The sequence below is a fragment of the Miscanthus floridulus genome, chromosome 14, assembly GCF_019320115.1.
Source record: "Miscanthus floridulus cultivar M001 chromosome 14, ASM1932011v1, whole genome shotgun sequence".
Classification (NCBI taxonomy): Eukaryota; Viridiplantae; Streptophyta; class Magnoliopsida; order Poales; family Poaceae; genus Miscanthus; species Miscanthus floridulus.
Genome location: NC_089593.1, coordinates 10,399,509 through 10,418,258, shown reverse-complemented (window position 1 = coordinate 10,418,258; position 18,750 = coordinate 10,399,509). Strand labels below are relative to the sequence as shown.

At 46.3% G+C, this 18,750-nt stretch overlaps 1 protein-coding gene and 1 pseudogene across 1 annotated transcript; one reads left to right on the top strand and one right to left on the bottom strand.

Moving 5' to 3' along the window:
- Nucleotides 1-260: 260 nt before the first annotated feature.
- Nucleotides 261-6,950, bottom strand: LOC136503019 (uncharacterized; annotated as a pseudogene).
- Nucleotides 6,951-12,759: 5,809 nt separating this feature from the next.
- Nucleotides 12,760-17,109, top strand: LOC136505160 (pentatricopeptide repeat-containing protein At4g18975, chloroplastic-like). The gene is made up of 9 exons (XM_066500273.1): nucleotides 12,760-13,018; nucleotides 13,374-13,395; nucleotides 13,488-13,601; nucleotides 13,936-14,046; nucleotides 14,644-14,787; nucleotides 14,915-15,127; nucleotides 15,522-15,726; nucleotides 15,936-16,039; nucleotides 16,137-17,109. The coding sequence occupies exons 1-8, from the start codon at nucleotides 12,930-12,932 to the stop codon at nucleotides 16,025-16,027; spliced, it is 990 nt and encodes a 329-aa protein (XP_066356370.1). The 5' UTR covers nucleotides 12,760-12,929; the 3' UTR covers nucleotides 16,028-16,039; nucleotides 16,137-17,109.
- Nucleotides 17,110-18,750: the final 1,641 nt, after the last annotated feature.

Here is an 18,750-nt window from a genome sequence, read left to right as displayed (position 1 = left end):
GAGTATACAAGGGCTTGACGGTAATTTTAGGATACATTTCATTTCATGAAATATCATTAATCATTCAACTGAATGGCTTGCATGGCAAGTTGTGAAAAATGTTGTCGCTGGTGGTGGAGGTCTGTTCCCGTTTGCCGAATTTTAGGGCAACAGAAAAGGCCGGGCGTGGGAGAAAAGAGAGAATCTGGTGCAGTGACTGTGAGAGTGATGTGTCCGCGAGTGAATGGAGGGGGAGACCTGACGGGGAAAGGGCGAACAGCTCACGCGCCCTTTCGGTACGATGGGACGGCGATCGGCAACTCGAGCTCCGTGCACGCAGCATGCACTTGTTTCTTTCTTTTTGGTTTTCCGATTCCGATGGGAAACCCTGCAGTGCAATGCAGACAGGAGCAGAGTAGTACGTATACTGCTATATGCATGCAGTAGGTTTTGAGTTGGCCTCGTCCTCACACCTGTTGCTAACAAGTTTTTTTTGTTGTTGAAAATTCACATATATTAAAACATTAGAACCAGAATACATAGATTTGGGAAATAAATTCCCAATTACATGGTGAAAACCACTGAGCGGCGCAGAAGAGAGCTATGCCTGCTTTAAGAGACTGCATCCCAAGAGCAGAAGCTAAGCAAGTAAATTTGAATATGTTCTCCAAATAAATTCCCTTGTGCATTGTAGCTCTGGAGGTTGGAAGTTTGAGTCGGAGATACGAAGTTAGCAACACCGGACTCAGACAAGCACCTCTGCAGAGACGACCAATCAGCATCCAAGGATCGACACATGGAATCCACCCTAACAAGAACTACAAGCCTCGAAGAAGCAGCACAGCAGATAAGCGCCTTGTATCGCACCGGAGGACATGGTCGACGAAGGCCCAGCGACACTCGGCGTAGGGCTGCACGGGTGTGTCGGGTGGCTGAGGCATATTGACGAACACCTGGTGGGCGCATACGAGGTAGGCAGGTGCAGTGCCCAGGCATCTGAATCCCCGCCGAGATAAACCACCCACCGCACGGCAACAACGACGCCGACACAGCAGAAGGACACGGAGGAGCAGCAGGCCACCCATTCGTAGAGGAAGCGGCGTGCTGACAGCTCGCCAGCGGCTGCACCACCCACGTCTGGCCGTGGACACTGTCCCCCATGGTGAGCCAGGTAGGACCTGGCCGGAGGAGGGAGGGAAGGGACTCACCTCAGGGCATCGGCAATCGACGGCAAGGCCGGCGACGGTGACCACGAGGCCGATGAGCAACAGGGAGCTAGAACCTCGACGAAGCGCAACAGCCATACCGCGGTCAGGGTTCCAGATGGTCAATGCTGCTGCTTCTGCTGTATTCCAGTAAAGAACAACCAAACATATATAGGACAACGGTTTCATCAGCTGATAAACACACAAGGGCTAATTAAGGAGGAACACGATTGATCTGCTAAAGTTACTTGTGATGGTAAATAGACAGTGGAGTTGAAAACTTGAAGCCTGCGCTGAACAATTGCTTCTGTTGTCAGACTATTCGTTTGGCTGTGGCTTAGTACCAGTAATACTTCTTCATGAACCAGCGACGATACGAATCAGCCAACCAAACTGTGGAGCGTCGGTTAAACTGTGGTCAACAAACGTTTCCTCTGCAACAGAGGGCAGGCACAGCGATATTAATGGGCCTGGGCCCCCACTCCCACTCCACTGGCCCAACTCAGTCCGGACCACCCTGCAACAACAGGTGTGGCGTGGCATATGTACTGTAACTTACTGTACCAACGGTTAAACTAGCGATCAACAGCAGTGCCTGTAAAATCAGCACAGTGCAAAATCAGTCTCGGAAGAAAACGAAGAAAAGAGCCTGGAGAAATCATTGGGTAATGGCAGTCTTGATATTACAGAGTTTCAGCAATACAGCAATATCGTTTCCATTACAAAAGAACAACCCCAAAACTATAAACATCACTCTTTGGGCCAACGAGCCCAGTCTCAAAATATCGCTGGCAGTGCCCCTCTCTAGATCGGTTAGGGTTTGAGATGTAGGTGGGGCGTCTGGCGGCTTAGGTGAACCTCGTGCCTTGTGCCCCGGCCTCCACCTCCCTTTTCATGGCGGTGTGCGACGGGGCCCACCAACCATAGAGCGGTTGGGCGCCCCCGATCAGGACGCGGATCCAATGGTCCAATTAACTGTCGGTGAAGATCAATCTAACAGTATGATCCTGGCTAATTACATCTGAATAGTTGCGGGTAATCCTTTTGAGTTCTGTTAACGTGAAAACATTTATGTTGCAAGTTCCCACTAATAAACCTTTATGTTCACTGCAACCTCCGATACCCTCGTGATTTCCTACTGAAGATGTCGAGGATGCTGAACTTGTAATTTACACTTGAGATGGAGCTGGAACTGGGAACGCTTAAGCCATGATCGTTGACCCTTTGAGTTATCGCCTGTGTTCCCGACGATGAGCGTTGACCTACTTTTTCTTGAGCTTGCGCACAACGAAGGGATCTTCTAAGCATCTGCAGACTCCCCAAAACCTCTTTCATTTCAGGGCGTTCCTTGATATCCTTCGTGAAACAATGTGCTGCCAGATTTCCGATTTCCTCAAGAATCTTAATGTCTCTCATTTGCTATCTCAGTATCAAACATCTCTCGTGCCTCTTGCTTTCCTTTTACTAGAGCACCAGAGAAGTTTCTTTTGAGGCCAGTGCTAAAACCATTTTCACTTGCCTTGGTTCTGGTAATTAGCTCCAAAAGAACAACCCCAAAACTGTAAACATCACTCTTTGGGTCAACGAGCCCAGTCTCAAAATATTCTGGATCCATGTAACCTATGCTGCCTGTTACAGTCTTGGTGTATTGAGTTTGGTGCATGGAAAGCAACCTCGACAATCCAAAGTCAGACAATTTTGCACACAAATTATTGTCGAGAAGTATGTTATCAGGTTTGATATCGCCGTGAATCATCGGTTGGTACATGGATGAATGCATGTATCCTAATGCATCTGCACATTCTATAGCAATACGCAACCTTGCATCCAGAGAAATGGGAGCATCACTGCCATGAAGGAGATCTTTGAGGTTTCCCCCCGGGAACATACTCAGTGACTACCATTAACGCGTTATCCTCAGAACAATAGCCTAAGAGCCTGACTACATTCTGTTAGATTATCTCCTAACCAATAAGCCCAACGGCTTATTGGGCCTTGGTCACGCGCCCTGATCGGGGGCGCCCAACCCTACATGGTTGGTGGGCCCCCGTCGCACTGCGCTATATAAAGAGGTGGGGGCCGGCGGCTCAAAGCACGAGGTTCGCCGTGAGCCGCAAACCCCACCGACAAACCCTAGACCGATCTAAGAGGGCGCGCAGCCAGCGACGGGAAGCTCTGCTGATCCTCGCCGTCGTCACTGCTACGCCCCGACCGCACTGCATCGACGTCCGTGCAACCTCTACTCCAACCATCGCTGCCCGTGAGCAGACTTCACCGACGAAGCTGATGGAGGCCTCTGGATCCACTCCCTCTGAGATCTCAGGTTCGACACTTTCTCCTTCCTCTAGATAGCATTCTAGGTCTACATCGTTGCCGTTGTCTACTGCACTTGATGTCTACCCTCTAGACCGACTGCTAGATGATTCAAGGGTTTTAACACATTCTTGTGGTTGATTTGACAATGGATGATTACCTCCTTAGCAAATCCATCTTTCACATTCTGGCAGATGTATTTCTTTACTGCAACAGTAGTACCATCATCAAGAGAGCCTCGGTAAACTTGTCCAAAGCCACCTTGGCCAATGGGAGTGCTATAATTGTTAGTTATCCTTTTAATGTCATCTTCTGTGAAGTTGTTCACATTGTGATTGTTGACTGGTATCCATTTTGCCTTTTCACTGAATTTGATGAAGTCAGTAAGCTTGTTTTCAGGGAGTTCCATTAAAGAGCCCAATAAGGATATTTTATAGCATAAAAGTCTCTTGAACCTGCCAGTGTAAACGAATATGCAAGTAAATTTGTGCGTTGAAGAATGAAGACACGGAAGCAGTGAAGCTTTCTTTTTTCTTTTTCTTTTTTTTTTGTAAAGGAAGACAATGAATGATTGGAGCCTTACATGAACCACACTATACAAGTAACTGTGGCATCAATATATTTAATCTTTATGTAAAAAATGTTGGGGTTTAGTCCCACATCGTGTAGCGATGGTGGGGGAGCATAACATATAAGGCGGGAGAACCCCCACCTATCAGGCTAGTTTTTTGGGTTGAGAAGGCCCAAGGCCTTATATGTTGTAGCTTCGGTGGACCTGTGACCTGTGGGAGCGCAGGCTCGTTGTAACGAGCCGGGCCGGCTACAAGCCAGCTCCAAGATCGTGAACTCGGTGGTCACCACCGGTTCCAACAATTGGTATCGGAGCCCATGGTCAGAAAAGCTAAACCCAATAAAAAAATCTCGAGCGTCACATACATATGGCAGGGGCACCCCGATGTGTGACTAAGAGGGAGATTGTTGGGGTTTAGTCCCACATCGTGTAGCGATGGTGGGGGAGCATAACATATAAGGCGGGAGAACCCCCACCTATCAGGCTAGTCTTTTGGGTTGAGAAGGCCCAAGGCCTTATATGTTGTAGCTTCGGTGGACCTGTGACCTGTGGGAGTGTTGTAGCTTCGGTGGACCTGTGACCTGTGGGAGCGCAGGCTCGTTGTAACGAGCCGGGCCGGCTACAAGCCAGCTCCAAGATCGTGAACTCGGTGGTCACCACCGGTTCCAACAAAAAAAAGGTATTGCGATTGTACACTTTGAAATTGCCATATTTTCAAAGTTGCTGATCTCATCGACACAAATTAATGGACTCCTGTAAAAAATACCAGTCTCTGATGATACTAATAAATAATAATAGGCTGAGACGCTTATACTAGCAAAAACTGTGGGTGAACTAGTAACATTGTCTTTATTATTTTTATTATCTAATAAAAACCCTTCGGCAGAGTATCAGATGCCTAGTTTGCTCGTCTGATTTGAGTCAGATTGGAACAGCTCAGAAGCAAAAGCTAGCTTACAGGTAGGTTCATGCTGCCTATAACAAACATGGATCGCTAAGAAGGTAAATAGCCGAGACATGATGGCTGCAGAACCAATGACATCAATTTGAGATCTATACCTAAGCAACAATGGCTAGTGGGTGGGGGGGGGGGGGGGGGGGGGGGGGGAAGGAAGGGAGGTAAGCACACACGTACCGTACCACGGCAATCGTCGATGGGCAGGGCAGAGGCAGACTGATCCTTCCTCCTTCGGGGAAGTGGCTAGACATGAGATCCGAGAACTCTAAAGATGAGGTGAGCTCCGGCTCACGACTGCCTGGGCTGCGACCTTCGCTCGGTCAACTCTTGGTGGACGGCGGTGGTGGTGGTGGGTGAGGAACCGACGAAGGACGGACTGGGAAGGAGAAGAACGAAGTTTGGGTCCGGCTTGGGCGCTGTTTTTAATGTCAACGGGAGGGGAGAGATTCCCCCACATGGGGTTCCAATCAATTGAGGACTTACAGATGGAATGCCAGTAGAAGACGTGTTCGCCGCTGAAGTCGGCGAAGAAGTCCCGGGCATGAAGATCCATGTGGCGTGCGAGTCCGTGCACCAGCGGCCATGGCGTCCTCGAGCTCGACGAGGAATGTGTAGAGGGGGTGTGACTCCTACTGCATGTAGTCCAGGCCGCCGAAAGAGATCATGGTACCAAGAGCTAATGTGTCGCAGTCGTTAACGTTGAAGACGATTCCCATCTGAAAACACTTGAAAGAAATCTGCGCACAAAGTTTCCCTACGTGGTGTGCCAACTGTCCTAGAGTTTATCATCGAAATAGTAGATCAACGTTTTGTGCGTAGGAATTATAGCTGATGTTCACTTGTCGCGGGAAGTGCCAGACCGGATTTTCTGGCGCTTTTCCAAGGACGGCTTGTTCCCGACGATGAACGTTGACCTATTTTTTCTTGAGCTTTCTCACAAGTCACAACGAAGGGATCTTCTAAGCATATGCAGACTCACCAGAACCTCTTTCATTTCAGGGCGTTCCATGATATCCTTTGTGAAGCACTGTGCTGCCAGATTTCTGATTTCGCCAAGGATCTCAATGTCTCTCGTTTGCTATCTCAGTATCGTACATCTTTCGTGCCTCTTGCTTTCCTTTTGCTAGAGCACCAGTGAACTTTCTTTTGAGGCCAGTACTAAACCCATTTTCGCTTGCCTTGGCTCTGGTAATTAGTTCCAAGAGAACAACCCCAAAACTGTAAACATCACTCTTTGGATCAAGGAGCCCAGTCTCAATATACTCTGGATCCATGTAACCTCTGCTACCTATTACATTCTTGGTGTATTGAGTTTGGTGCATGGAAAGCAACCTCGATAATCCAAAGTCAGACAATTTTGCACCCAAATTAATGTCCAGGAGTATGTTATCAGGTTTGATATCGCCGTGAATCATCGGTTGGTACATGGATGAATGCATGTATCCTAATGCATCTGCACATTCTATAGCAATACGCAGCCTTGCATCCAGAGAAATGGGAGCCTCACTGCCATGAAGGAGATCTTTGAGGTTTCCCCCGGGAACATACTCGGTAACAATCATTAACGCATCATCCTCAGAACAATAGCCCAAGAGCCTGACTACATTCCTGTGGTTGATTTGACAATGGACGATTATCTCTTTAGCCAATCCATCTTTCAGATTCTGGAAGGTGTATTTCTTTACTGCAACCATAGCACCATCATCAAGAGAACCTTGGTAAACTTGTCCAAAGCCACCTTGGCCAATGGGAGTGCTATAATTGTTAGTTATCCTTTTAATCTCATCTTCTGTGAAGTTGTTTACATTGTGATTGTTGACTGGTATCCATTTTGCCTTTTCACTGCTTTTGATGAAGTCGGTAAGCTTGTTTTCAGGGAGTTCCATTAAAGGACACCAGTAAGGATTTTATAGCATAAAAGTCTCTTGAACCTGCCAGTGTCAACGAACAAGTGAGTAAATTTGTGTACGAAACACTAGTGAAGACACTGAAGCTTTCATTTCATTTCATTTTTTATTTTGTAAAGGAAGACATTGAATGATTGGAGTTTTACATGAACCATACTATACAAGTAACCCTGACATCAATATATTTAATCTTTGTGGAAAAAAGGTATTGCGGCTGGACACTTTGAAATTGCCATATTTTCGAAGTTGCTGATCTAATCAATAGAAATTAATGGACTCCTGTAGAAATTGCCCGTCTCTGATGATACTAATAGCCTGAGACGCTTATACTAACAAAAAACTGTGGATGAAGACAGAAGCTTTCATTCTTTTTTCTTTTCTTTTCTTTTTGTAAAGGAATAGATTGAATGATTGGAGTTTTACATGAACCATACTATGGAAGCAACTGTGGCATAAATATATTTAATCTTTATGGCAAAATGACATGAATATCCTTGTTTATAGCAAAAGTTCATGGTGCCAAGTAGGAAAAGAATATTAAATATCATAAATATACTTGTGAACTAAAACATGAGATTTTGATAACGTGAGACTGCAAATAAATAGAAAAGTTTGTCAAATAAGAAAATCATAAATATACTTGTGAACTAAAATATGAGATTTTGATAATGTGAGACTGCAAATAAATAATCAATAAATCTCAAATTCTAAGGTAACAGTACACATTAGTCGCATAGCCCAACCACCGTAAGTCACGAGAAAAATGGATCCCAAATCTATCCCTTCGAGCGGAGAGAGATAGGTACTACCGGCAAAATCCATGCCCGCGGCAAGAGAAGCGAGCCATCGCCGGCCGGAAGTCCTCCCGCGCCGAGAGAAGCGAGCCGCCTCCGGAAGTTCTCCAGCGATGGCTTCGCAGGGAGGCGAGGCGGTCCGGTGCGATTCTGTCGTCGTCATGCGCGATTTGGGCACCTCGTCGGCAGCCAATCGGGACGAGCATGCAGTCAGCCAATTGGGAGCAACGACTACAAGACTGCCATTGGCTTCTCTCTTCGGCCTCTCGCTGGGAGCAACCCGCGTGCGGGCCGGAGGGGCCACGTTGCCTCCGCCACACCGCGGGCTGGCCGGAGCGACGGCCCGCGAGCTCGCCCCGCCGCCGTGGCCGCGCCGCGGCCTGGCTCCGCCGGGTGAGGCCGCTCCGCCAGAGGACGTGCGTAGCTGGTGCTGGGCACTGCCGGCCGCGGGCAGTGACGAAGCTCGAAAAAAAATTTAGGAGAGGCTAAACAAAAAATAGAGGTTTTTTTATTTTTTATTAACCTTAGCTCCTTCTACTTAATATATGTATGCATAAAATTTTAAGGGAGGACTTACAAAAACTTCACGTGCTCAGGATGGGTAGGGGGGCTGAATTCCCCCTAGCCCCACCGCCAGCTACGTCCCTGGCCGCGGGATCCTCTGCTCCATCTTCCTCTCCTCCTCCTTCCATCAATTAGAGTTTTGTTTCGCGGAAGGTCACGGTAGCACGGGGAAGAAGGTCGCGGGATCCTAGATGCGCGAGCAAGAGGGCTACATTGGACGTAGGGAGACAAAACTGACAAGTCAAGCTAGTCAACTAACAGATCAACTATAAAAATTGACGGCGGTGCTATTTAAAGAAGCAAATTTCAGCTTGATGCTATATAAGAAAATTCAATTTTTTAAGTGACAAATACAGAAGACTGATTTGTTTCGGTGATTATCTCCTTTTCTTTCTCCTCTGCATCAGATCCTGGCTTGGCCTATGAGCAGCAGCAACGGCAGGAGGGCAGCATGTCGGCGCGAGGGATCGCGGGCGGAGCGCATGCGGGCTGCCACCGTCCGAGCGCCCTTCGTCCATCCTCTTCCTCCTCTCGTTCACTGCCAGAAGGGCTAGCACCAGCGGGAAGCCGTTGGAGGACTCGAAGGACACCGACGGCTGTGGCGAAGGCACCCTCCGCTTGGCCGCGGAGCCTGCCGGCATGCGGCATGCGGCTGCGCTGTGGGAAGCCCACGCGCAGCGCCGCAGGCACCTAGCTGCGTCTGTTGGAGTTGTGCCCTCCTCCTCCTCTACCGTTGCCGCCGCTGCATGGAGCCGGGCTTATTGCTGTAGGTGGGCGCGAGGAGAAAATCAACAGCGCACGCGGGCGAGAGGAGCGCGAGCGGAGCGCATGCGGGGTGGCGCACGTCGCCCAAAATCGACATGGGCGGACCCAGGCCGGCGACGGCGTGGTGGAGCGCGCACTCACGTGGGCTGGCGCGCGTGCGACCGCTGCGGCGGCGGGGAACCGGGGGAGCGGGGCCGGAGACAGACACAGGAGGTGCAAGTCGGCGGCACGGCGAGCTTTGAGCTCTGAGCTCTGAGCTCGCGGCCATGGTGGCGGCACCGGTGAGAAAGAAAAGAAAGGGCGAGGGAAAGAAGAAAGGGGCAAAACGGGCATTTCACCGTTGTTCTCTCTTCTTCCAAGCCATAAATGAATATTTATTGGTCGCTGTTCCAGAGCAAATTTAACAATAACGAGAGTATACATCAATAAATTACTCTATTTTGCATGTCCGCTAACCAACAGAGGTCAGTGTCCTATAGCAAATTTTGTCTATCTTCAAAGTTTGTGATATGTAATATGAGATGCTTATAACAATAACCGTGGGTACACTAGTAATATGATCTTTTTATCAAATCAAATATATATAAAAAAAACCTTCGGCAGAGTATCAGATGCCTAGTTTGGTCGCCTGATTTGAGAGCTCGTTTGGCTGGGCTCCGGCTCCTTCTCTATTCATCTCCTATAGCGACACTGTTTATCGGAGCCGTTTTTCTCTCTCCTTCTTTTCTCTCCGTGACAGCGCCGGAGCCAGAGAAGCTCGTTTTTTTTTTCTCCTCCAGCTCCTGCGCGCTACAGTTGCGCTACAGTGTGAGAGCCGGAGACAGCAGGAGCCCGGCCAAACACGCCCTGAGTCGGTTTGGAACAGTTCAGAAGCAGAAGCTTAGCTTACAGGTACGTATACCTTCTTGGTTCTTGCTGCCTCTAACAAATGGATCGCTAGAAAAAATAAATAAGCTGAGACAGGATGGCTACAGCATCAACGGCATTAGTTTTTTTTTTTTTTACAACAACGAGATCTATGTACTCAGCCTGTTCGTTTGGCTGTGGTTTGTCGTAAACGATCGTAAATTTTCAGCCGGAACAATATTTTTCTCTCACACAAACCAGCCAACAGTACTTCTTTACAAACCAGCAACGAAACGAACCAGCCAACCGAAATGGCTGACACTAAGCAATACGTCGGGGCCATCGGTGTCGACTGCCGAGAACAGGATCCAGCTAAGAACTAGTAACAATGGCTAGTGGAGACGGGGGGGAAGAAGGGAGCTAAGCACACACACGTACCGTATCAGGGCAATCGATGGGCAGGGCAGACTGATCCAGTAGAGAGATGCGGGGAAGTGGCTAGAGATGAGATCCGAGAACTCGAAAAATGAGTTGAACTCCGGGTACAATTGGCGGCAGGCGACCTGCGACTTTCGCTCGGTCAACTCTTGGTCGATGGTGGTGGCGGGTGGGTGAAGAACAGACGAAGACGACGAACTGGGAGGGAGAAGTCGGATGGACTGGGTGCTTGGTTCGGCTCGGGCGTTTCTTACTCTTTTTTTTTGGGCGTGTCACCATTAAATAGAAACTGAAAACGAAAACGACCTAACAAACCTCATGATTGTGTCTACCCAACGATGATGAAAACCGCATTATCGCATCGATTTATTTTCATTCGACTTGATAATATGCCTTCTTCATGTCCAGCTTCACAGCACAGCATCTCAGATTACTTGCTCGTTTTCACTTCATAAAATGCAGGCACTCATAAGCGGAGATGATATTGTTTGTGATGAGGCGGCCAGGGACAAAGGCCCATTGCTCCTCAGAAATAATTTCGGACAAGAAAATCTTCAACCTATTCGCCAACACCTTGGATGCAATTTTATATATAACATTGCACAGGCTAATGGGTCGAAATTGACCAATTTCCTCTGGACTAGCCACTTTCAAAATAAGAACGATCAAAGTTTCGTTGACGCCCGTTGGCTCCTCCTCACCATTAAGAAGCTTCAGCACCATGGCTGTAACTTCCTTGTCGCAAATCTCCCAATGTCACTGAAAGAAGTGCGCCGGAAAACCATCGGGACCCGGTGTTTTTGTCGAAAACATTTGGAACAAAGCGTTCTTTACCTCCCCCTCCTTGTAGGGATCAAGTAGGGTCCTATTCATTTCAGGTGTTACCTTTAACAGGAACCGTGATAGCACCTCTTCCATATTATCCGTCCCTCAGAAGCAAACAAATTGCTGTAGAAATTGGTGACAATTGCACGGAGGTCAAGAGCAACCTCGGTAAACTGCCCATCCGACTTCCTTAGTCGTGAAATCTTATTTTTGCTTCTTCTTCGGCTCACCCTTAGAGGGAAGAACCGAGTGTTCCTGTCTCCGGTTGTCAACCACAAAACTCGAGATCTCTGACTCCACATAATTTCTCACGGTGGTTAAACTCTTGAATTCGCTCAACCAGCTTCAATTCCTGCTAGGATAGGCCCAACCGCCCTAGATCAGACTACATCTCCTCTAGTTTCTTGTTTAATTTCCAGAGCTCATGTCGTACTTGACCAAAGGTTGTGCGCTCCCAAACAGACAAGTGCCCCGACACACCTTTCAGCTTCTCCTGCAACTTGCTCAGCGATTTTGCCTCGCCTTCCCGTTGCTAGGAGTCTGCTAGCGTGCCTGAAAAATCCGGGTGTGTCTCCCAAATTTGTTCATATCTGAACCGTTTACCCTGCCGTTGCCTAGTAACCGCCGGTCTCCACTCTAGGAGAATCGCCCCATGGTCTGAAGCAGCAACTGCCAAATGCTGAACTTTTGCCTAAGAAAATCTGCTGCACCAATCCGCGGTGGCGAGACCGCGGTTCAAATGGACACGACAATATGAGCCTCCCGCCATCTTCTTTTCGAAGGTCCAACTGCGGCCCTCAAAGCCGAGGTCATTGAGGCCACATACGCCGACCATCTCTCGGAAGCCCTCGATCTAAGCTCTGCTCCTTTTTTGAATGTCTATGTGCTCCGATTGATGTAACCTCATTAAAATCACCAATGCAAACCCACGACATTGGGGATGACTCCACGTCTTAGTTGCGCCTCTCCATACACACATGTAAGCCTCCAAAGTTCTCTATCACATTCTATAAGAATAACGTCAATGTGATACTGTGAGTATGGTAACTGTTTCACTCGCACATTATTATTCAAAAAAAATCCCCAAACCACCGCTGTGGCCTGTACTGCTTACAGCAAATGAATGATCAAAACCTAAGGTGTTCTTCGAATTTTCCATCCACGACTTGTGCACTTGGTCCCCTGAACGCACAGCACAAATGGGCAAAACGTCTCGCCAATTTGCGAAGCTCTTTCAGTGTCGCGGCGTTGCCAAAGCCACGACAATTTCAGCTTAGACAACTCATTAAGCTGGACAGGCTCCCTCCTAGGAGTTCGGAGTCCGTCACGAAAAGAACTGCACCGCTGCTATTTTGCAGCTTCGCCTTCTTCTTCTTATCCTTCAGCTTCGCTTCCGTCGCGGCGGAGTCGCCGATCCCGCCTCCGTGCGGTCGTACAAACCTTGAGGAGGGATCTACTAGGAGCAGCATCTGCTAGACTGCTATAGCAAAGGACATGTTAGCAGGCTCACGGCTGAGCTGAGTTGCCGTGGATATTGATTGTATATGGGCTGGGACCCTGGGACCTGTATCTGCGACACGGCCCATGGGCCAGCACTGACTACACGGCGGATCGCAGTCGCAGAGCCGCAGAGGCAGAGTGCGACGCCGCCGCTCGTGCCGTCGTGGCGGCGCTCTGCCTTCGCCGACCGCCCGCGCCGCTTCCCTCCCAATCCGAGACCGAGAGGCAGCCGTGAGGAGCTTTCAGCTGCCGTCCGCCGCCACCATGCTCCGGCATCTCCAGCGATCCCTCCGCGCTATTCACTGCCTACCCGTCACCGGCCACGCTGCCTGCAACCCCGTCCCCTTCCACCGGTGAGTTCCTTCTCTTCCGTTACCCAGTCCCCTACCATCAGTCTTTATCCCTTCAAATCACCGTGTTTCCCTTTCCTTCTTTTCTTGGATTTGAGGAAACCGAGCTATGTTTTCTGAACTCCGGAGAGTAAAGTATTTCTGGTTATAGATAAAAACTAGTTCTTTTTTTCCCCGTTGGCAAGCGTCTATATCTGTGAATTGTGATGGTGGGAAATTGCATTTCTGTATAATTTGATTGTCAACAATAAATTGCAAGCTCCTAACTCTGTACTCGCTTTTATTAGCTTCATTCATAGTTTATAGTCTCTTTAGGAGATAGTGTTTAATTAACTTTTCTTTTACTTACATTGTGCAGGTTATGGGATTCACACATAGAGGTACACGCGCCTGCATCCTAAGCAAGAAGTTGCTCTTCCTTAACTCTGTTTATTAGTCCTAAACTAGTTGCACCTCTGGCTTATCTGTTTAGCCTGTATCTGGTTCGTGTAACAAGCATGCTATCAGAGATTTCTCTACTTCCAAAAGAGTTACAGGAGATCCAATATATCAGCAGAATGAGTTAGAACCAACTACGCCTGTGAAGGTATCCACAACACTATCACAGTATCACATTTTGCTTTCTAATATTTCTGTTTATCTTCGTTACTACTTTGTGTTGCCAGTCTTTCCTTTCTGGTTGATCACTATTCAGAAATCCTATATTATTTTAAGATGTTCAGCATGTCAAATAGCCTAGTCGATATTCAAAATACACATCATTCTTCGGATGCACTAATTGCATTGAATAGTTTCTTGCAAATTTCTGGGTTGCTTCCGTACAAGCATTTATAATTCTTTAGTTTGGTTGCTTTGTTTAGCTTCAGAACCATGGCATTATATAAGGTGGGGATAAAAGAGTTTATTTTTCTTATAAACAGGATACTGACGTAATAATTGATCGCATACGAAAGAGCACAAGAAAATTGGAGGAAGGACCTGTTGGAAAAAATCTGTCTTCAGCGGAGAAAAGGAAATTTCTTGTCAACACTGTATGTACAGATAGTATTGATATAATTCGTTTACCTTGTATGGAAAATATTCTAGTACGTTTCAAATGATGTCGATACACATGCTAATAACGTGTTTACAAATATTTCGGAAATTGTTAGTGACAATGAAAGAAACACTGACAGCATTTTCTGGCGTTCATATAATTCCATGTTCTGATTACCAGATACAAATTGTGCAACTGTGCAAGACATTTTATATACAGTTTCATTTCACCTGCATGATAATAGATATTAGTGAGTTCACATTTCACATGATTTTCTTGATTTCGGTAGAAGAGTGATAACAGCTAATTCATTATATGATGAATTGTTGACCTAGGAAAGTAGATTATGTGAGCACCTGTCGGTTCTTCTTTGAATGACTAATTATGTATAAAAAGAACAAAACAGTGCATTAATCTTCTGGTATTGACCTGGCTGGCCACCTGAGTGCACATATTACAACCTTCATTCTTGTTCAGTGTGGATAAAATTACACCACTTGTGCATATTGAAAATTTTTCAATTTATTGCAGTCATTTAGCTGCTTTTGCCTAGTGCAACAAAATAACCAAATACTGCATTCTCTAACTGCAGCTTCTTAGCCTCGAAGATTCAAGAGAAGCTGTTTATGGCACCCTTGATGCTTGGGTTGCCTTTGAGCAGGATTTTCCTTTGGCTTCACTAAAGCAAGCACTTTCAGTTCTTGAGAAGGAGGAACAATGGCATAGAATTGTCCAGGTATTGTATAGTGTAATCTGCTTTCATTTTTATTTGTCATCTGTCTATACACTTACACTGTGAAGGTAAATGTCTTTTTTTTTTTTTTGAGATTCTGTGAAGTAAATGTCTGTGACTACATACTCAGGTGATCAAATGGATGCTGAGCAAAGGGCAAGGAAATACAATGAGAACATATGAGCTATTAGCATGTGCACTTGAGAAGGATAATAGAGCTGAGGAAGCACATAGAATCTGGCAGAAGAAAATAGGCCATGATCTGCATTCGGTTCCTTGGCGTTTCTGCCGTCTTATGTTGGCTATCTACTACCGAAACAATAGGCTAGACAGGCTCGTGAAGGTTTGGACCTAAACTTTGTAACTTTGTGATGCAGTTTATATTTTACTTTTACATGTTTTTCATTGCACCAGGCTTGTCTCGGTTTATCCCTTTCCCAGACCCCACTCATGTGGGAGCCTCCGGCACTGGGTCTGCCCTTTTTTATGTTTTTCATTTGATGAAGGGCGGGCCTGGTGCAAGCGGTAGAGTCTTACCGCCTGTGACTGGAAGGTCCCGGGTTCGAGTCGCGGTCTCCTCGCATTGCACAGGCGAGGGTAAGGCTTGCCACTAACACCCTTCCCCAGACCCCGCACAGAGCGGGAGCTCTCTGCACTGGGTACGCCCTTTTTTTATGTTTTTCATTTGATAACGCGCCTTATATGAATTACTTTACCTGCCTCTTCTGATGATTTAGCTCTTCAAAGAACTAGAAGCTTGTGGTCGTAAACCTCCAAGCAAAGATATTGTACGGAAAGTTGAAGATGCATATGAAATGCTTGGATTACTAGAAGAGAAAAAAGCTTTGCTTGATAAATACAAGGATTTATACAACAAGCCATCTCGAAATGATCGAAAGAAAGGTTCCAAATCCAAAAAGACTGAGACTGATAAAACATCTGGTTAGTTTCCATTCCTCGTGTGAAAAGTTCCTTCAGACATTATGTACTATATGCCTGTAAAATTCCCGTTTGCTTCAGATGCTGAACTTAGTTCTTTTATGAGGATATATGACTAGCATTGTTTAATCCTTAGAGCATTCCCTCAGTTGCATGAAGTCAATTAATTTGTTAGGACACTAAAAATCACAACATTTTTATTCTGTTCTCAGCTGATGGCAGTAAGGAAAGCAATATGGAAACATCTGAAAATCTTGAAGATCACTGTTTCCCTTTAGATGAGAAATCAGATGCCTCTGCGTAGTCATGATAAGAGGTAAAGTAAACTACGCAGTCCATGTCTTTCAGTTTACAGTTATGTATTTAGAACTGCTGGATGGACATTACATCTCCCTTGTTTACTCTCCTTCCAGATTCATCACTGATCCACTGACGTGGCCATAAGATTTGACCAAAACCAGATGCTGGCAGCATTAGCAATCTTCATGCTCTCAGTACACGTTTGCTTTTAGTAGATGTCTAGCTGATGGAGCAAATAGCGTGTGCTCCCCTAATCTGAAATTTTTGGGAAGATCCTAAACGACTGTTGGCATAATCTGGCCCTCTGGCTATGTATCAGCATAAGCATCGGCATAAGCCAAATTTATCATGTTGCTGCAACTCTTCCGAAGGTTAAAGAAAAGTATTCCTGTGTCAAAGGACAATGTGGATAGCTATGATGACAAGTGAAGTGGGAAGCTAAAGCAGCTGCCCGGCCATATCTTTGCTTTCAGGATGCTTTTGCCTGCATTTTCCCTCTTATGTGCTTTGGAAACTTTGAAGGCAGCATTTCTGTTGGGCCCAGGCCGGCCTGATGAAGAGCTTTGGATACGGTGACATGGTGCTCCTTTTTTTTTCTCGTAAAGGAAGGCCTCTGGATGTATGTATGATTCCCTCCTATGGCTAGTTTTGGCACTTGGATGGTGATGGTGGAAGTGGAACCCTACTACCCTGGTTGTCATGCCTCATGCATGCATATGTAGTGGGAGGAGTTGAAGTGGTTTGCACGCTCACTTCACTAGATCACCATACATGCATGCATATACAGTGGATTCGTACCCATGCATCCATGTTGCCAGCTATGTATATGTATATGTGTGAGTGACTTCGTTGATACATGATTTGCATAGGTATTTTGCAAGGCTGAAGTGAGGAAACTGGGATGTGCATTCCACCCAAGCTGCGTAAGTGCATATATACATATATAGATCTATATATAGTGGTAGTGGAGGGCCTGCAACGGCAAATTCGATTCCTCTGTAAAGCAAGCGTTTGTTTCTGACGTTTGTGCGCATCGAATCAGATCTGGCATTTCTATAATTTGGATTTGGAGTTTTGGACGTACGGACAGGACATGCTTGCAATGCCGTGGCCGCGTTGGTCACCACAGAATTGTGGATGCCAAAATTATTATTTATTATTATTATTATACTCAACTCAAATCCTGCATGAATACGAAGACAGGTTTCCTGATTGTTGGCAATCCCAAGCCAATTGCGTTCTGCTCTGTTTTTTAAGGCTCTCATTGAACATGAGAGTTTTTCGCCGTGTTTCCTTTTTTTATATATATACACGAACCGATTCATGTGGAATTATTCCTACACGATTCCGGGGAAATCCTTGCGTTCCAGATGCGGCCTAAACAGGGAGGCATGCAAATGCAAAGCAACGGAGTTCAACAACAGGGCGGAGTAAGAAATGAGCTGAGGCCGTAGGTACAGTACTGGTAGTAGTGAGGTGATATGCTCGTTGATTCAGAATGTCCTGGCACCAACCAACCTCCAACCATGCCCATCTTGATAGCAAGAACACTGGAGGGCTGGGGCAAAAACGAGTCGCTTCATGGCCCACGTGAAACATGATCCAGTTGCTAGTGCGATCTTTGGACACTGTATTTGCGGCCAATACAATGCAAGTGGGCGAGACCTACGGAGTACCTCACTCCTACGCCCTATTGGTTTGACTTATCTGTCCAGTTTATCGGTCATGTTATAGTATTTTTCTCTCGCAATGAAACATCGTCAGCCGGTTTATCAGCGTCTAACCTACCGCTCGCTGCAGCGTAGATTAATCTGCTTCGAGAATATTCCAAGTGCAGGAAACAAATGGCCTCCATATGAACATTGAATGAATTGTATAAGTATGCACGTGCTTGAAGCGCAGATGCAAGCCGGATGTTGGTTCAGTTGCATGCCTCGAATCGAATAGCGCGTACCGGCCCGTATCACCGACCATTATACAATTACAATGCAACGACCTAAAACTAATTGTGTCGTAAACTGACACTGTCATGCATGCATGCAGCAGCAGAAAACTACTACTGTACTAAATTAAGGGGTGTTTGGTCCCATGGATTAAAACATTTTGGACTAAAATCTATATTTTAGTGGGACTAAACAACCAAATACTTGGACTAAAAGTAGACTAAAATCATTTAGTTCTTTAGTCCACAAAACTGGACTAAAAGGTGTTGGGGTCACCCATGCCTCTCATTTATTGTCCTCTCTCCACTTTAGTCCATTTTAGTTTAAAAAACCGAACACCACTTTAATCCACTTTTAATTCATGGACTAAAATAAACTAAAACTTTTAGTTTATGCACTAGAGAACCAAAACAGAGCCTTAGAACGCTGACGGCTCGAGACATGTTACTAGCAGTGTTTGAGAAAGAGTGTGTGCAGCTAAAAAAGCAACTTGCATTGAGAACAAAGGCACGAACTACGTGCCTCGTGATAAACCCAAGCCCTTTGTTTTGCTTCTAGAAGCACTACAAGAAATCTTAGGATCTATGACAATTTTTTTATGACGATGAGTCAATTCGTCAATAAGTCATTCTATTTTATGACGATTTTCAGGAGGAGAATAACTTACTGACGAAAATTTTGTGTTCGTCATTAAGACGCAATAAAAATTGTCATAACCAAGAGAAGTAGTTTGTTTATGATGATCTATGTTCCGTCATAACATGCTACCTTGCAGTTGTCATAA